This window comes from Onychomys torridus, chromosome 16 (genome assembly GCF_903995425.1).
Source record: "Onychomys torridus chromosome 16, mOncTor1.1, whole genome shotgun sequence".
Lineage (NCBI taxonomy): Eukaryota > Metazoa > Chordata > Mammalia > Rodentia > Cricetidae > Onychomys > Onychomys torridus.
This window is the reverse complement of record NC_050458.1, coordinates 57,554,053-57,571,456: the sequence shown is the minus strand read 5'-3', so window position 1 is coordinate 57,571,456 and position 17,404 is coordinate 57,554,053. Positions and strand designations below refer to the sequence as shown.

Genomic DNA, 17,404 nt, shown 5'->3' with positions numbered 1-17,404 from the left:
CATGTTCTTCCTGCCACTGCCATGCATCTGTGTATGCCTGGCCAGCAGGCAAGCGTCATATCCTCTGTGTTGAGGACAGCACATTTCTTCCATTACCCTCCATACTGAAATACCTGTTCCCTAGAGCACAAGGCATCCTGCAGATTTGTTTCAGTATTGTGTTTCAATACCAAGCTTGGTTCTGGAGGTACCTACAACTGCACTAGTACACTGGAATGTCTACTGGGTCCCCAAGACAGTGATAGGCAGATTTCCCACCACCCCTGGAGTAGTTTCACTTAAGACAACTTGTCCCTTCTTGGCATAGCTTCTGGTTTTGACACAGAACTTGCTAAGAGGTGCTAAGAGGCCCTTCTGGAAAGACAAGGCTTCTCTGAAAATACCAGCTTGTTTATAGTATCATGATAAAGGCCCCAGAGGATTGTATAACTCTTCAGTAGCTAGGGCTGCTAGCATCCACATTGACAGTATTTCTGGAATCTGCTCCATTCAACTCTTACCCCTGCAGAGCAGAGATACCCCTCCCTCAGTCTGTAGAACTGGGTGGAAAGTAACAGATTATTTCACGTTCCCTTTGTACACTGCTGTCTCTGATCTCTGTATTTTACCAGGTTCTGGATTCTCTCCCACACACTTCTGGTGTTCTTCTGCAGCCTTTCCATGCAAATGCCGCTCCACCCCTGTTGGCTTTGGTTTCCCTTTGTGGAGTAGCAGGTAGGTTTGGGGGAACTTCTGTAAGTCTATAAGCAGCAAGGTCAAGAATTTCTAGGAAACCTACTTCTTTTTTTTTAACTGGAAGAAGTAAATTAGTCAATGAGTCTTATGTAATGCTTCACTTTATTGATAAATAATAGGAGCTATTCAGTTATTATATTTGCAATTAATTGCATTGATAATTATTCATAGAAATAATGTATGAGTTAATTAATAAAAACACCACATACATTGCATTACATATTCATTAAAATTTGAAGACTGTTAGTTTAAGGGACCATCAGAAAAACTATTTACCAAAAGCATACGTTTCTCACTTGAATTGAAAGTTTGAATTGGAAGCTTAATGAAGATTCATGAGAGATCAGATGGAAAGACACAGAAACCCTTTAATAACATTCTCAAGAACTCAGATTTTAAAGTTATCCAAGTACAAAGAGGAAAGAAGTGTTTAGGAGAGCAGATGCTGCTGCCACAGGCAGGATGGGATGAAGAGGGAACATCTGGAGATAAGGTTCAGGCTTGAGTAACTAGTCATGGACAATGACAGTGTAGTCTCTGGATGTCTTAAGACTACTGGAAGCAATCTATGCATTTGGAAAAAGAAATCCTAGTGCTTTGTAAATGAACAGGGAAAACATCAACTAAAGAGTAGCATCTGCAGGTGACGGACACAGGAGAACAAGGGAACAATACCGCTGTAACAGAGAAGATGAGACAGAGAGCTGATGCTCAAGAGGCAAAAACAAACAGGTCAGACGGAAGATGACAGGCCAGCAGTACATGGACCAAGTCAAGATGTAGCTACAGAAAGGCCATGTTCAACACACAGTAAGTGTTTCTGAAAGGACAGTGTGGAAAACCAGGAGGGCAAAGGCAGCCTCCTTCCTGGAACATGAGACAAAATAGTCTTTGCACTTAGACTCTTTTCTCTCCCCTTAGGTCCTCGTCATATGGATCCTAATACTAATCCTGTCCAGTCAGCATAAAAAAGCAAGAATAAAAACACAATTTCAAGATAACCCAAAGTAAAATATTTTCTTCTTTATATCCAGATATTTCTTTTGAAATGAAATAAAATATCCCACATATAACCAAGAAATATATTTGGCGAGCAACAGACTTACAATTAAAAATCAAGCTTATCACAAAGCTGGATTATAGAGATAGAACACGACACTTTTCAGATTTTCAACAATTCTCAAAGGGAGGTATTTCAACTTGTAGGATTATATAAACACAGATATGAAAATGTATCACATTTTTAGAAATCTGGTAAGTATTCTTGACTTTCATAGAAGGAAAATAAAACTGGTAATTTGCAAAACATTAAATTCTGGGAAATGTGCCTATATTTCTTCTGGAAAATGTACATGTTGGATCATGCATGTAGGATAATAGAAGGGACAGCCAGTATTAGAACTGAACTGGAAAGAACTGAACTCAGGAGAATCAGGCATTCTTAGAGAAGACCTTAAGACAAAACTGAACTCAAGGGGTTGCCGAGATGGCTCAGAGGTTAAGAGCACATTGGTTGATCTTTTGGAGGTCCCAAGTTCAACTCCTAGCACCTACATGGTGGCTCACAACCATCTATAATGAGATCTGGTGTCTTCTTCTGACCTGCAGGCATGTATGCAGATAAAAAACTTATATACATAAAATAAATTTAAAAAATCTTAAAACAAAAACTGACCTCTAGAACTGGGGATCAGCTTAGTAGAATGCTTACCTAGCATGTGCAAGGTCTTATATTCAATACTCATCACTACAAAAGAAAGAGAGATTCTTGAAGTGTATGTGGAATCGTTTTAGCAATTTCATTAACAATGGCTAAAGTTAGGAAACAAGGAAATCTTCAATTTCCTTACTTTGATATGATTATCACTATTACAAAATCTGAGTCCAGCTTTTCATTATAGGGAAATAAAATAAGTTTATTTCCCTGTAATTGATAGCTCTTCAAAAAGATGCCCACATGGAAAGGTAGAAGAAGTAAGTAGCAAAAGGACCAATATGTAGGGCTGTCCTACTTAGCATCACCTGTCAATTCGACACAATCTCAGTTGAGTAATTCCTTTTATCTGGTTGGGTTTTTTTTTTTTTTTTTTTTTTTGTGTGTGTGTGTGTGTGTGTGTATTTGTGTATGTGTGTGTGTGTGTGTGTGTGTGTGTGTGTGTGTGTGTGTGTGTGTGTGTATGTGTGTATGTCTTTGAGGGACTGTCTTGACTAGTAATTGATGTAAAAGGGTCAAGCTGTGGGTAGTACAATTCCATGAGCAAGTGGTCCAGAGTTGTGTAAGGAAGCTAGCTGAACGAGTTAGTGAGGCAGAGAGCAAGACAGCAAGCAAGTTACTGCCCTGACTTCCTTCAGTGATGGGCTGTGACTTGCAAGTGTAAGATGAACCCTTTCATCTTCTAAGTTTCTTTAGGTCAGAGTGTTCAATCACAGCAACAGAATGAAAGCCCCAGCATCAGAGAGGGAAATACAAATTTATAAAATAATTTAAGGCAAATAGTACTCATTATATCCAAATGGAATTTAACCAGAGAGTTGCACAACTGAGATTTCAAGACTGTCCCTCTATGACCCTAAATCTACAAAGGGAGGCAGTAAGGCCTATGTATGTGATTTATTTATAAATAAATTCCCAAGAAAAAGCCATGGGCATATAACAGTGCATGCTAAAGAGCTATGAAGATGTGTTGCCAGTCAACACAGTTACCACAAAAAAACCCTGTATGTTCCATTCTAATAAGGTATAAGATTTGTTCCAGATGTCTCAGAAAAGTAACAGGTACTCACTTCAGTGAGAATGGGGCTGGAGTGGCTCAGGAGATTTAAGGAGACAGAGCAGAGGGTGAGTTGGGCAAGCTATGGGGAGGCTTGAGCATAGTGCTGCTGCCAGAGACTGATTCAAGAGCTAATAGGAAGACACTTATGTTTTCAGGCAGGGAATGATCTTCAGAAATATACAAGAAATATGTAGATGCATTGTCCTCATTATGGCAAACAAACTGTTGGGTTAAATGAAATTTTGCATATGTAGTTAACATTGTCATCCATTCTGTAGGCATTATGCTTGACATGTATTATGATTAAATGTTTAAATGATGAAAAGCTAGATTAAAAAATATCTGCCTAGCTAGTTAACAATATACCCCTTAATAAAGACAGATAAGGCATTTAATTGAATGTGCTGAAAATTACTGCAAAGATGACTCCCCAAAACTTGTTTTTAGATGATCAATTAAATGGACATTCTGTGTTATAGACTGGACTGTGTCCTACTGACATTGAATGATGTAGCAGACTCCAGAGCTGTGAGAGGTAAGGTCCCACTGTTGAAGCCTCTCAGGGTATGAGTTTTATAGGTGAAACAGATATGTCAATAGGAGATCCTTCACTAATACTCTTTCTCCATTCTTCCCCAAATATTTATTTTGTTCTCTCACATGTGAAAGGCTGACTAGAGGGTCATGAAGGTTAATTTAGCATCACCAAGTTGCAGCATTTATTACCTAATCTGTTCCAGGTAGGAATATGTGATACAATGATCCATAAGTCATGTTTCAAAACAACTTTATTAAAAAAAGGTGATAGAAAAAGTGCACAATTTGTAATTCACAATTAATAGTCTTCTAACAGTATATGCACAACTAAACTTGTTAACCACAGTGGACAAGGAAAATAACAATCCTCGATAGCTTTTCTTAAGGATAATCAATAATTTATTTTTTATTGTCACAAATTACCACGATTATCTAGCTACATGACCAGTGTCACTACATATCACAGGAAGATTGTCCACCCACACTTTACTAAGACAAAGACAACTGCCATTACTGTGTTAAATGTACAACAGGATGTTAGAAGGCGTGTACTTCATGTATAAGACAAGATGTGGCATGTAGTTTATTAGCAGATTTGACTTAGTATACACTATGCCAGGAAGTAAGCATAGACGTGTTTTGGCATTGAATTATTAAAATAGAAAATAAGAAAATTAGAGAAATAAATCCAGATTTTAACTTACAATAGATACATTAAAATAGGAAATTAATTAGATCCTTAGTTTTTTGTTCAATTTTTTTCTTTCCTTTGTTTTTTCATTGTTTTATTTTTTTTTCTATAAATGACTGCTATGAATATATCACAAGTTAAGGAAAGATATTAGCCAAAGAAGGTACCAGCATATGAAAAACAAATTAAAAAGTACCAGGTATTTTTTGCTTACAAAAAATTTAAACTGTAAAGTGACAAAATATATATAAAAATGCCACATTGAACGAGGCAATCATACTCTACCGAAACAGGTAGCGTTGCGTGCGCTCCGAGCCGCTTGTCCCATTCGCCTGGTCATACGGTGGTCACCGACAGAAAGGCATTATGGACTCTGGTGCCATCGGGAGACTTGGCTCCATGGGTCATCAGTTCTTGGATTGTCATCCAGTTATCCAAAATTTTCTTGTTTCGCTTTTTCATCATCTTTTTGTGGCTCAGTTCAATGATGCTCAGCTCCTTCTTGCCCTCGCCGCTGCTCTGCGGGCTCTCCTTGAGACACTCCAGCCGGCTCCGCATCATGAACTCCCGGCGCCGGCGCTGCTCCTTGGCCCGCACCAAATGCTGCTTTCTCTCCTCCTTGCTCCAGTAGCGCCCCATTTTCATCTCACTCATGGTGTCATCATCTGTGGTCATGCCACTCCGCTCCTCCTTGATCTTTAAGGCACGTTCCTTCAGAATACGGTCTCGCACTGGTCTCTTGGTTATGTACCGGGTCCCGTCACTCCTAATTTTTACCTTCCATTCCATCTTGGGCTCTGAGCCCTTTTGCGACTCCTTACACATGCTCACCAAACTGAGCTGACTCTGGGCGTACTCCACGGCAGATTTCTGCTGAATTAACTGCATGTAGCTTTGGTAGTGCCGGGCATGTGCCGGGATGTTGGCGTATCTGTAGGCGGAGCTGTGGTAGGGAGAGAGGTATGGAGTGCGCTCACTGACTGTGTTTTCCTGATCCGGAAGCTGGTGGTTTTCTAGACTCTTCTCCAGGCTTTCAATGCTGCAACCTTCGTCGGTGGTTTTGACGTTGGTAGATGTGTATTCCTTGGTGCTCGGTCTGGAGGGGGACTGATGGGCTGTCATTGTGCTTCTTAGGTTTTTCTTATTGGCAAGGTTGATCATTCTTGGTAGGGAACTGTCAGGGGATCGGTCTCTAGTTAGTGGCGTGCTTCTGCAGCTCTCGGCTGTGTTGTATGCACTTGAGCTGTCCTTGTCTGACTTTTCTGGATGCTCCATGATGTCATCCAGTTTCCCCCTTTGCGTATCCAGGCTGGTGTTGTAATTTCGGAATCCTCCGTCATGCAGTGCCCAGATGTCTCCGTATTGGTCCGTCACTTTCTGGAGCCTGTGAGCCTGCATGATATTCTGACACTCCAGCTCAATGTTTCTCAGCTCTTCGTTAAGCAGCTGCAGCTCATGCTCCACCCCATCCTGCTGCCCTTGGTTGCATTCGATTGTGCTGCTTGAGTAGTACAGGTCATAGTCTCCGTGGTTTCGAATCTTCAGCTCCAACAGCTGCTGGAACCCTTCACATACCTCACGGTTGCTGGTACAGTCCAAGTCCAAGCACTCTCCGCCAGCAAAGCTCTCTTGACACTGAAGCTCGAGGCTTCCTAGGGTGTCTTGGCTCTGCCCCAGCTCTCTCTTGCTCTTCAAAGATGTGCTGTGGGGGTCCTCCACCGCATTCTCTTGCTCCGAGCTCTCGTCGTCGTTCCGTAAGCTCTCGTCGGTGCGCCCTACTCCACTGTCCTTCTCCTGGTTGTTGGAAGAAGATGTCGCTGTGTCTGTTGTGCCTTCTTCTTCTTCCTGCTTCTTTGGCTGAAAATAAAGAGATCCCAAGAAGTCATTGTGAAAAGACACAGGCTGTTGTACACTTGCCTGAAAACATTGCTTCCTTGCTAAGGCGCGATTCCTAGATGCAGCTCTAACTGCAGCATGCATACTAATTTTAGAAATGAAGACAATTAGCTCATGGCAGCCTTCTGTGCAGAGACACAGAGGGAATAAGCACTTCTTTCATTATGCCTATAACATTCGCTAGGTATAAATGAGGCAGGGTACCTAGAAACTAAAGGATCTTTACCTTCAGGCTTCTTCTGTCTGGGAAACAGGGATGAAAATATACATGAAGTGAACCTGAATTTTTCAGGTGAAAACACACAGGAGAGAAGACAGAATATCTTCATGTTCTTTAGCAATTTAGTGGTCTAGTGCTTGGGAGTCACAGTCACCTACCTATTACTGCTTTTTAACTTTCCTTAAATGAAGTAGAATAAGGTAGAAAGGACCAATTATCCAGCACTGATTTATTGACTTATTTAGTGATTTACTTAAAGCACAGCTTGTCCTGCCCATTTGCCGAGCACGACTTTACTTGCTCCCTGATACAGGATGACCTGGAGAAATAGCTGAAACAATGGGCCATTGCCCTTAACAACCTTCTGACTCCCCTATATGCTTCTGTAGAATCTCATTTGCTTGCCCACCCTACCTTGTGGTTTTAGGGTATAAAATGAAAGTACAGACTGGACCCAGGATCAAAGCCTTTCAGGTTCTGTCCTAGCTTTGGTCCACCAGTGGCATATCCTCTTGTCCCTGTCATTGGTGTCAGAGTGCTTATGTCAGAAGATTCCCACAATGTAAATTCAGGGAAAACTTTACTGAAGACAGTAAGGCTGGCGTCACAAAATATTAGACCCATGTTAATATGCCATGTTGCAACCCCCCAAACTCTATCCCTGTCAAAATTAAGATATCTTTTGACAAGAAAAATAGAAGACATTGTTTGTGGACAAGAAAGAATTTTAGGTGATATGACCAAATTGGTCCAGGATGGGAAGAAGGAAGGAAGATAAACAGGTGAGCTAAATAAGTCAGAGAGGCTCTGAGCAGTCACAGAGAGTTCGTAGAGGGCAAATTTTCTACAGAGAAATCCTGTAGAGGATTTGCGTTTTACCAGGTTGGCTATAGTTAGGAAGAGATTGTTTATATACATCTCTAAAAGATGAACATTAACACACTGATAGGAAACCTGAATCTCAATTCTCTATGTCTGCAACAAGAGTCTCAAGTTCTGTACTTGTTCTTAGTCTATAAAAGTTGGGTAGTCCTGGTACTTTCCTACCAATCATGACTATTACTTTAAAATGCTGTATGTGTGAAAGTAACTACTTTTTTTTGGTCAACAGTTAATTCCTACCAAAGTTCTACTGGTTACTGTTGTCTTTAGTCACCTACACTTGCTTCTCCTCCAGAATATTTAAATTCAAATACATTAAAAAGATTGGTAAGGAATTCTCCTTTCCTTACTTTAAATTTTAGTGTTATTACTATTATTTTTTACAATTGCATATATGAGGATTGTTTTCCATCATTTCCTCCCTTCCTTCTTTCCCATCCAACTCCTCTTGTGCCCCTCCCTACCACTCCTTCTCAACTTCACGACCTATTCTTTTTTCATTTGTAGTGTTAGGGGTGTGTGTGTGAGTGAGTGTGTGTGTGTGTGTGTGTGTGTGTGTGTGTGTGTGTGTATGTGTACAAAAACCTCTGGCTCCATTTGTGTTGCTCATGTGTACATGTGTTTCAGGCTGACTGCTTAAGATTTGATAGCCTCTCAGGGGACTGGAAAGAACGATTCTCTATCACTCAGCAACCTTTGTGGCTCTTCATCTTGGGGTCAGGCCTTGTGAGTGTTCCCCAGTCTGCTGTGGCATGTTACCTGGTATTGTCATTATGCAAGTCTTACTGAGATGCTCACGTTAGTGAGCTCTCACAAGTACAGCTTCCTTGCCATATATAAAGATGCTGTCTCACAGGAGACCATCTAGCCCACAGGCTCTTACATGAGTTTTGCTTCCTCTTTCTGCAAGGAGCCCTTATCCTTAGGGGGAGGAGTTCTTTTAAATACAATTTTTAGAGAAAACTAAATTCCTGAAAAAGTTGGGTTTTCTTTGATAAAAATTGGCATGGCTACAGAAAATTATGTTTCTTTGTTTAAAGGTAGACTGTAACATGGGGTTTTGCTTATTTATTTCATATTTCCCTCTTAAAACTTTATTGTTGTGCATATCAAAACTCTATAGGTCTTCAGTTCATTACACAGTGATGCTTGCTCAGTGCCTTGACACAGTGCCTGTTATCAACAGAAAAGAAGAACAAATAGGACTTAGGAGGTACAACATCCTCGGCTTGAGAAAATTTCTTCTAAATGTCTTATTGCCATGAGAGCAAAGCCAGAAAGAGGCTTGTGCCTTCACACACACACACACACACACACACACACACACACACACACACACACTACTCTCTGCTCTTCTAGTAACAGCTCAGGAAAAAAAATAAATGCCAACTAAATAACATCAGCACAACACTATATGTTTTTAGAAACAAGAAAGGGATCTGTTATTCTAAATATTATTGTGAATGATTTATTGAGTTCAGTTGCTTCTCAGGAAGAAGAATAACTTTGGCATCCATGTCACATCTCTCACTGGCTAAAGAGCTTAGTGAAGGGGGGCAAAAATGGGCTCCAGAAAGATACCAGTATAACATTTCCCAAATGAAAAGGCCTGCAGGTCCGTGATGAACCCCCCACCTATTGGTTCTCTGAAAATAATTGTGCCAGACTTAGTAGCTTCCCAATCACACTGTAGTCTGTGATAGGCTGAACACTAGCATTCATATGTATACTACTAACATACCTCAACGAATGGAATTAGAAGCAGCTAAGGTTTTAAAGCTAGCATAGCCCCAGAAGGTGATTCTCTATCCCTCTACCATGGTTGGCTTCCCATCTCATTTCTTGTGCTCTTCCCTGTTGTTTATGATGATTCTATCTCTAGGCATGAGCATCCTGACTTCCTTTAAGGTTCATAACTTGTATGGATTGCCCAGACAAAATGGTGACCACCAATTTATGATGCTTTCCCTGCACACAGGGATTACTCCTCAATCCCAAATCAAACCCCTTAACCAGACCCTAATTCAACAGGAAGTAACAATAGTAGTCCTCACCAAACTTTCAAGATTGAAGAATGAATAAAGACAAAGGACTGAAATTAACTCTGACCTGGATACATCTGGGTATAATTTTCTTAACTAATAAAGTTCTGAGGGTATCTTCTAGAAAAAGAATTAAAGTCTTTCATTAGTGACGATTATGCATTGCAACCAGCTTCTTTAAGACTGGATATGAGCAGAAGGATTCAGGTTGTTAGTACTACCATGTCATGTACTCAAGATCCCTTGTATAGAAAGTAACTGCTCACACAGAATTGTGTAGCCTATGTTGAGGCATGCTATCTAGTCAGTAAGTGTCATAGCTATTTTTATGTCAACTTGACATTTGAAAGGAAGGACCCTCAATTAAGAAAATGCCACAATAAGATCTAGCTGTAGGGCATTTTCTTAATTAATGATTGATGTGGGAAGGCCCAGTCCATTGTGGGTAGTGCCACCATCCCTGGTCAGATAGTCCTGGGTTTTATTAAAAAATATACTGGCTGAGGAAGCCATAGGAGCAAGCTAGTAAGCAGCAACCCTTCATGGCTTCTGCCTCAGCTCCTGTCTCCAGGTTTCTGCTCTGAGTTCCTGTCCTGACTCCCTTTGATGATGAACAGTGATGTGGAAGTGTAAGCTAAATTACACCCTTTTCTCCCCAAGTTGCTTTGGTCATGGTGTTTCATCACAGCAATAGTAACCCTAACTAGGACAACTTCCTCCTTCCTTCCTAGCTCCTAGAAATCCCCCTAAATTAATTCATCACAGAGGTTAGGTTTGAGCCCTGCTTTAATTTCTGGCCTCTTCGCTGGTTGCCCAGACAATACAGTTTTTTATTCTGTAAAAGTCTGAAGCCATAGTATCGGCTTCTGTACCCACTGAACAGTGATCCCTTTCCCAATAACACAAGTGAAAAATGGATAGGTTCCAGGAAATTTTGAGCAACTGATTAGCAGGCATGCATATAATATAAAAAATATGTTTTGACATATATGGACATACCTAATATGCATATATGTTGTGTATATGTATACATATAATTTTACTCCATGATAATTTTTACTTTCCTATGGAACAACTTATCAATGGCCCATTACTCTTTCCTCACCACATATCAGTGTTCCACATTGCACTTTCTATATTGTTTTCCTTACATGTGAATCTACTCACTACATGATCCATCTCCTTACTTTAGCCAGTTAAACTACATAACTAAATACAATTAAACTCATGGTAAGAAAGAATAGATGGATTAATAAAAGTACTCTAAAATAAGTTTAAAAGATCTCTCTAGATAATTGCTATTTTGTTTCCCAAAAGTAATATCATATAAATAATAAGGAAAATATAGCCATCTATTCTTAATTCTAGGATTCTCAAGCTTTCCCAACAGTAAGTTCCCTTATTTGTTATGAGCACACTAATTTTAAATGCTTACTGATAAAAAAAAAAATTCTATAATTATCTAAGGAAAGCCATTCTCAGCCCCACACCTGACTCTGTCTGAGAAGGGCTACATGCTGTGCCTCACCCACTATGCCCTTGATGGACATATTACTTCTGAGAGTTTCAGCTTATATGTAACAGTCCTTAAAATAAGAACATTCTCATATTATATTATAAGGACTTGAGACAATGCAGAAAGACTAGTATTTTTGGTACTTTACATATAGTTGGAAAGATACAAACCATGCTGTGAGAATCGCCTTACAGTGACTCACAGCAGCTGTCCAACCCAAGACAGTGTGGAAAGTTAACCTTGGTAGAAAGCATTTATTCATGTAGAAAGCATTCATTCATGTGTCTCCAAGTTTAAATTAAGTTAACTTTGCATTAATTGTCCCTGTCTATGAAAAACTGTGAAAATGAGAATCTCTATTTCAATCCCAGAGTTCCTTGCTGTTAACATAATGATTTGCTGTCATTTATCACTACCCTCTGGAATTATGACTGTGACAGACAGTGTTTCTGACAGGACATTTCTAATGCAATATTATTGCTTAGAAGGGCAAAAGGCATTTTTAAAGGTTTCTGTACTTCTCATCGGTTTTCAGTCTTATGCTGAAGAAAAATTTCCACACAATGAGCATCTACCCTCAGGGATATTTGGTGTTCCTTCACAAGCCCTCACATTTGTATTATACCTGATGAGTAGGTAGCATTTGGCACTGTATCACTTTACCTAGACAGGATCTCTCCCTTACTTCTTTATTCCAACATCCCCTTGTCAATTCTGTATCAGGGTACATTTTGTATCGAAGAAAGAAAAAGCCTGGAGCAAGGATTTTCTTGTTTGTAAGCAGCAGCTGCCAACAAAAGATATCTTTATTTGTGGCTGGTGTTGAAGTCATACATAAAAATTCCAACCCCACCTATGCTGCAAAACAACAAACACCTGGCAGCAGCATTTCTAAGCACAGACTTTTGTAGAGTGGCCAGGAACAATTCCAATCCACGTCACTCCTGGCTGTGTAGACGGTGTAGTTTGCTGTCTCCAGGTTTAGTTACTACATTTTGCTTGAGATGGTAGCATGAAAACATATTTCATTATTCAGTTTGGTGAGGTATTAGAATGTCTACGCTTCACATGGTTAAACCTGTCAGGATTTTTTTTTTTTTAAATCTTTTAGGATGAGTTAGTAATTAATGTTGGGAATAGGATGATAATTAAAGAAATTGATAAGTTGACAGGGAAATGTTAACAAGATCATGTCAGGCTGATGAAGGACATGAATTAGAATAAGAATCTAGGTCATATAGTCTTGTTTTGACATAGTGTGAAAATAATAAAAATAAGAAGACTCCTAGACTCACTCTGCCATAGCCACACTGTGATCTTCCCTCATATGAATTAAGGTCAGGAACTCTTATTTTTTTAAACATTCTCAGTAGCAAAACTGGTACTTGGAACATATTAAGAGTGCAAATTTTTGTTGAATGAATATGTGACCTTAAGACAATATGATGTCAATCACCTCAAATTATGCTGTGGGATATGCATATAGCAGCCATGGGGCCAAAGGTCACCTTGGTGGTTGTTCAGGAGTACACAGGTGTGATTAACCCATGAAGTACACACACCCTCACATCACACCTTCTTCTGTTTACAGCTTGACTGTATTCATATAGAAACATTTATATTGTACAGTTCAAACTTACATTTTTGAAGTTACCCTGTGGTTGACAACTGGTTGTTCCTAGCTAGCAGATCCAAATGCAACACACACACTTACTATCAAGTTTCTGCAAATTATGTTGAAAACTACTTATTTCAACATCTTAAAGCTACTTTATTGTATTAACAATAGTCCTCTGGCTTGCCAACCTGGAAATCTTCTTAATTGAAAAGATACCTATTCCTTCTACTTCATTTGAGAAGATCATTTGCTCAAAAAGATTATGATGACAGAGATGTTTGATCATACCTTTTGACTGTGTTTTCTTCCCCATTAAAGCAAACTAGCAGCATTTCCAATAATGCTGTTCAGATGGGTGGCCCTACCTGCTGCAGCTCATTGGCTGTGCGCTGGGCTCCTTCATTATGTTCTTCCTCCAACATCTCTGAGTTTAACTCCTCTAAGAATTCATTCCTTTCATCTTCCAGCCAGCCTTCATCCAGCTGCAAAGGAGCACATTAGTACATTACATTGTGTTGGTGAGACCCATGTTAAAATAGGGCAAGCCTCGGCGCTGACTGCCAACCGGCTGTCTTTATCAGTGATTCTCTTCAGAGCTGCAGCCCCCTATAGTCACCTCTCAGAAAGAAGAAAAGGTGAGACAAAAAGGAAGAACGAAAAGGATTCTTAGGCCTTTTATCCTCTACTGAAACAGCTTTAGATTTTTCTCTCATAACTGAGTAAATCCCACAGCACAGAACATTACCTTCTTTCAAAACCTATGAAAAGCATACTGCATAATCCACAGCTGGTATGCTCATTATCTCCTGCAGCCCTGGGTTCAGAGAACTGAGGTAGTTCTGGTAGAGCTATGAGACAATTGGGCTTTTACCCTTAACAACGCCCCCCAGTGCGACTGTATACAGAGTGGCCCCAACAAGCAGATTTTACCCTCATCCTGCTTTTTATATTTTTCATCAGGTGACTCAAGTTAGCAAGGTGGAAGCTTGTCATAAAAGAATTGATAGACAACAATGATTTATATTTGTAAAAAACAGGAGGAAAAAATTTTTTTAAAAATTCCAAAAACTAAAAACCAATCACCCAAACATTTATTTAGTTGTTTGGTTATTTATTTATTTACTCTGTCTCTATCATATTGCGTGTGTGTGTGTGTGTGTGTGTGTGTGTGTGTGTGTGTGTGTATGTGTGTTCACATGCCATGGGGTCCATAGGAAAGTCAGAGGACATCTTTTTGTAGGACTAAGTTCTCTCTTGGCATCAGGTGGCTTCTGGGAATCAAACTCAGGTCATCAGGCTTGGTGATAAGTGACTTTATCCATTGAGCCATCTTGTTGGCACCTAAATTCTTTAAGGGAAAAAACCCAATTATGGCCATGCCTGTTTATTCACAGGGTTCTGAGAATTACTCAAGGCCTCAAATATGTTAAGCACATACAGTACCATGAATACTCCAGCTCCCATCATGCCTATTAGTCCTAGGGATCCTGGGCAGTATGGTATTTAAAGGTAATGGAATGGTGCACAATTTTATTTGTGGGTGATAGATGTCAATGTTCATGTGAGGCTCATTCAGCACTCACTCAGACAAACCCTGTTGGCTTCCTCATACAAAGTAAAGTAGGAAGCCATAGATAACCATCACAATATGATTGCTGTTGACAGCCAATGGAACTAATTGGCCTCCATGTGGACATCTGGAGCTGGAGTACATAAATTAACTGTTTAGGCTCATTCAATGACCTGTACTGTCATCAAAACTTTGCTTTACTCTGTTCTACAAAGAAAATAGGTGTCTAAGGAGCACAAAAGGACAACAGTTGGAGGTGTTTTCAATAAGAAACCTTTAAAGACAAATGAATGTCTTAAAACTTAAACAACTTGAAAATAGGAGATTAAATGGTACCATAAGCATTCACACACATGAATGGCGTTCATTAAGTTAATAGAGGGCAGATCATGGTGTCATAAGTAGATAACATTTGTTTTGGCAAACACCCAGGAGAAGGAAAAGCCACTGAGGAATTGCCTCAACCAAATCGGCATGTTTGTGGGGACATTTCTTTTAGTTGTTGATTAAGGTTGGAGGACCATGCCCACTGTGGTTGTTACCATCCCTGGGGAGGTGGGCCTATATTGTATTAGGGAAGGTACTTGAGCAATCCAGTGTGCAGCATCCTCTGTGGTCGCTGCTACAGCTCCTGCCTCCAAGGTCCTGCCTTGCTTTTGGTTCTAGTGTTCATCACATTAACAGAAAGCATACTAGAACATATGGATCCATGCTGGCCATTAAAGCCTACACAGAACTTACATCACCTCAGATTTAACTCTATGTCAAAGTAAGGGTGAATTTATCTGTCCTCATTTTTCTTAATGTGGCCGAGAAAGGATGTCCAAATGACTATGCTAACTAAGAACTGTTTATTCTTTAGTTCTTTTTTTTTTTTATGAGCCATGAAGCTGCAGAATTCAACTCAAAATAAAGTTATCTCAAGCTAAGAATGTTTGCTTCTTACAAACACTGCAAGGATGGTTTCCTTTAATCAGGTTAAAGCTAGATACTTCTTAATTATTATGTAGGAACAGTCATCTGAGGCTTAAATGAAGTAGTGAGAAAGCTGAGAGCGAGGTAGAAATGACTCCCTCTGGCTAAGTCACCATCTGTAGGTGCCTGTGAGTCTTCCAGGTTGGGGCACACAACACAGTGGGAATGGAGGGATTCCCCTTGCTCCCTCTCCCCCTGCTGCAGCTCTACAAACTCATTCATCTGTGGTCTATGTGCTACTTGAGCTGAGCTGCAAGGAAGGAAGGATCACCTCCCCAGGACAGGGCACTGTGTCTACACAAAGTAGGTCAGACACAGCACTGCAGAGAAAGGACAGAACACACCGTCTGTCTCAAAAGTAGTGGTTCCAAGTTTCTCTGAGAGCCCTTGCTGCCCCTGTCTCCCGAGGGGAATGGGATAGAAAAGCAATATCTTTAATGGTCTGAGGAAGAAAATGGGCAGGAAATGAAAGAAAGGTGACAGGGGATGAAGGAAATGAGTTATTTAAAAATATTGCACAGATGCACCATACTGCCCCCAGCAAGCACATAGATCATTTCCAAGAATCTGGAGAGCATTCGAAACATTTTTAAACATGTTAAGGAAAGCACACAAATAGTGTGCTTCCTCATTCTCCCTGCATAAAATGCACACTCAAGATGCAACAAGATACCCTGAATCTGATAGACAAAGATAGCATATAGAAAAACAAGATTTGTCTGCTTCCCCTCATAGCGTGTACCTTCTAAATTCTATTTTTAAAGGTATGGTGTGAAGATGAATTTTCTTGGATGATTTCACTGGAAATCCAAGTTTCAAAGCAATTGTGTCTTTTCTAGTGGCATATAGAGCCTTTTTTCCAGGACCAAGTGTGAAGGCAATCCTGGTTTGGACAGGTGGCATGGTGTTCTGTGGCATTGGAGACTGTCATCAAAACAGAAAGAGTCTGATTTGATGGTTTGCCCTCCAACATTCACTCTTGCAAGGGAAAGCTCAGGAGGGTGAGCCAGATCGTTACCCTCTGCCAGCCAGGTGTATCTGACAAACAGTATCAAGTTCCAGTCTTAAGACATTAAAATCTATTATTTCTATTGCTTATTATGACCACTCTGGAAAATGCTTCAATTTTCAATTCATGAGTTCCCCAGCAGCTACATGGAAGGGCAGGAAACTGCCTTCTAACAAACCGTTCCACAAGAGGCATGGCTACCCAATTCGTTCATCTTGCCATGAACTTTACTGATACATAGATCCCTTTTATTCTGTTCCAGGAAATGGGATCAGTGAGGTAATTGGCTAAAGAATCTTCCAGATAATTGGTGCAATTTTAGATGTATTTTAAACATTCCCTCCCAGGAAGGTGGCACCTCAGCCTGTCATATGGGCTCATTTCCCACCACCACGACCTCAGGCGTGGCGCTTTACCCTGCTGCAGGCTACAGCAGACTTTATGAGAACCATTTAGAATGGTCAAGGGCATAAAGGAAATATATGCGGAAAGAGTGATCTTTTATAACCACTATATTCAAGTCAGGACCCAGCCTGACATTGAAATACACTTACTTGGTGTAATTTATAGGGAGAATGTAGTTACTGAGTCTGAAAAATATCAGATCAATAACCTAGGAGACAAATGGCGACATAACCAACTTCCCTCACACCACTGACAGGGGAAAGGGTGGTGACAGTCCCCCGTCCATTTTGCATTCGATGAGACAGGAAAGAGTGTGAAAAGAGACATCAGTTAAGTTCCTTTTTCCCACCATCACCTCTCCTTTACTCTGATGGCATCTTCCTCTGTTAAGACGTAAAAGTATTCCTTTTGAAGCATCATTTTGGGGCGGCAGAAAAAAAAATGTTTTTGTCACATTAATTATGGAGAAGAACTCATGTCCTCCACGGAACTACACTAGAGAGACTTCATTTGAGAGTTACTTTAGGAAGATTT

At 40.2% G+C, this 17,404-nt stretch overlaps 1 protein-coding gene across 3 annotated transcripts in view; it reads right to left on the bottom strand.

The window, feature by feature from the left end:
* Positions 1-4,279: 4,279 nt before the first annotated feature.
* Positions 4,280-17,404, bottom strand: part of Pdzrn4 (PDZ domain containing ring finger 4) — a 365,789-nt gene continuing 352,664 nt past the window's right edge. For all 3 annotated transcript variants that reach the window (XM_036209001.1, XM_036209002.1, XM_036209003.1), the window contains 2 exons: positions 13,277-13,393; positions 4,280-6,594 (listed from right to left, as the gene is read on the bottom strand). In XM_036209001.1, the coding sequence (XP_036064894.1) occupies positions 5,074-6,594; positions 13,277-13,393 (1,638 nt within the window). In that variant the 3' untranslated portion in view covers positions 4,280-5,073. The remainder of the gene's footprint in view (positions 6,595-13,276; positions 13,394-17,404) is intronic.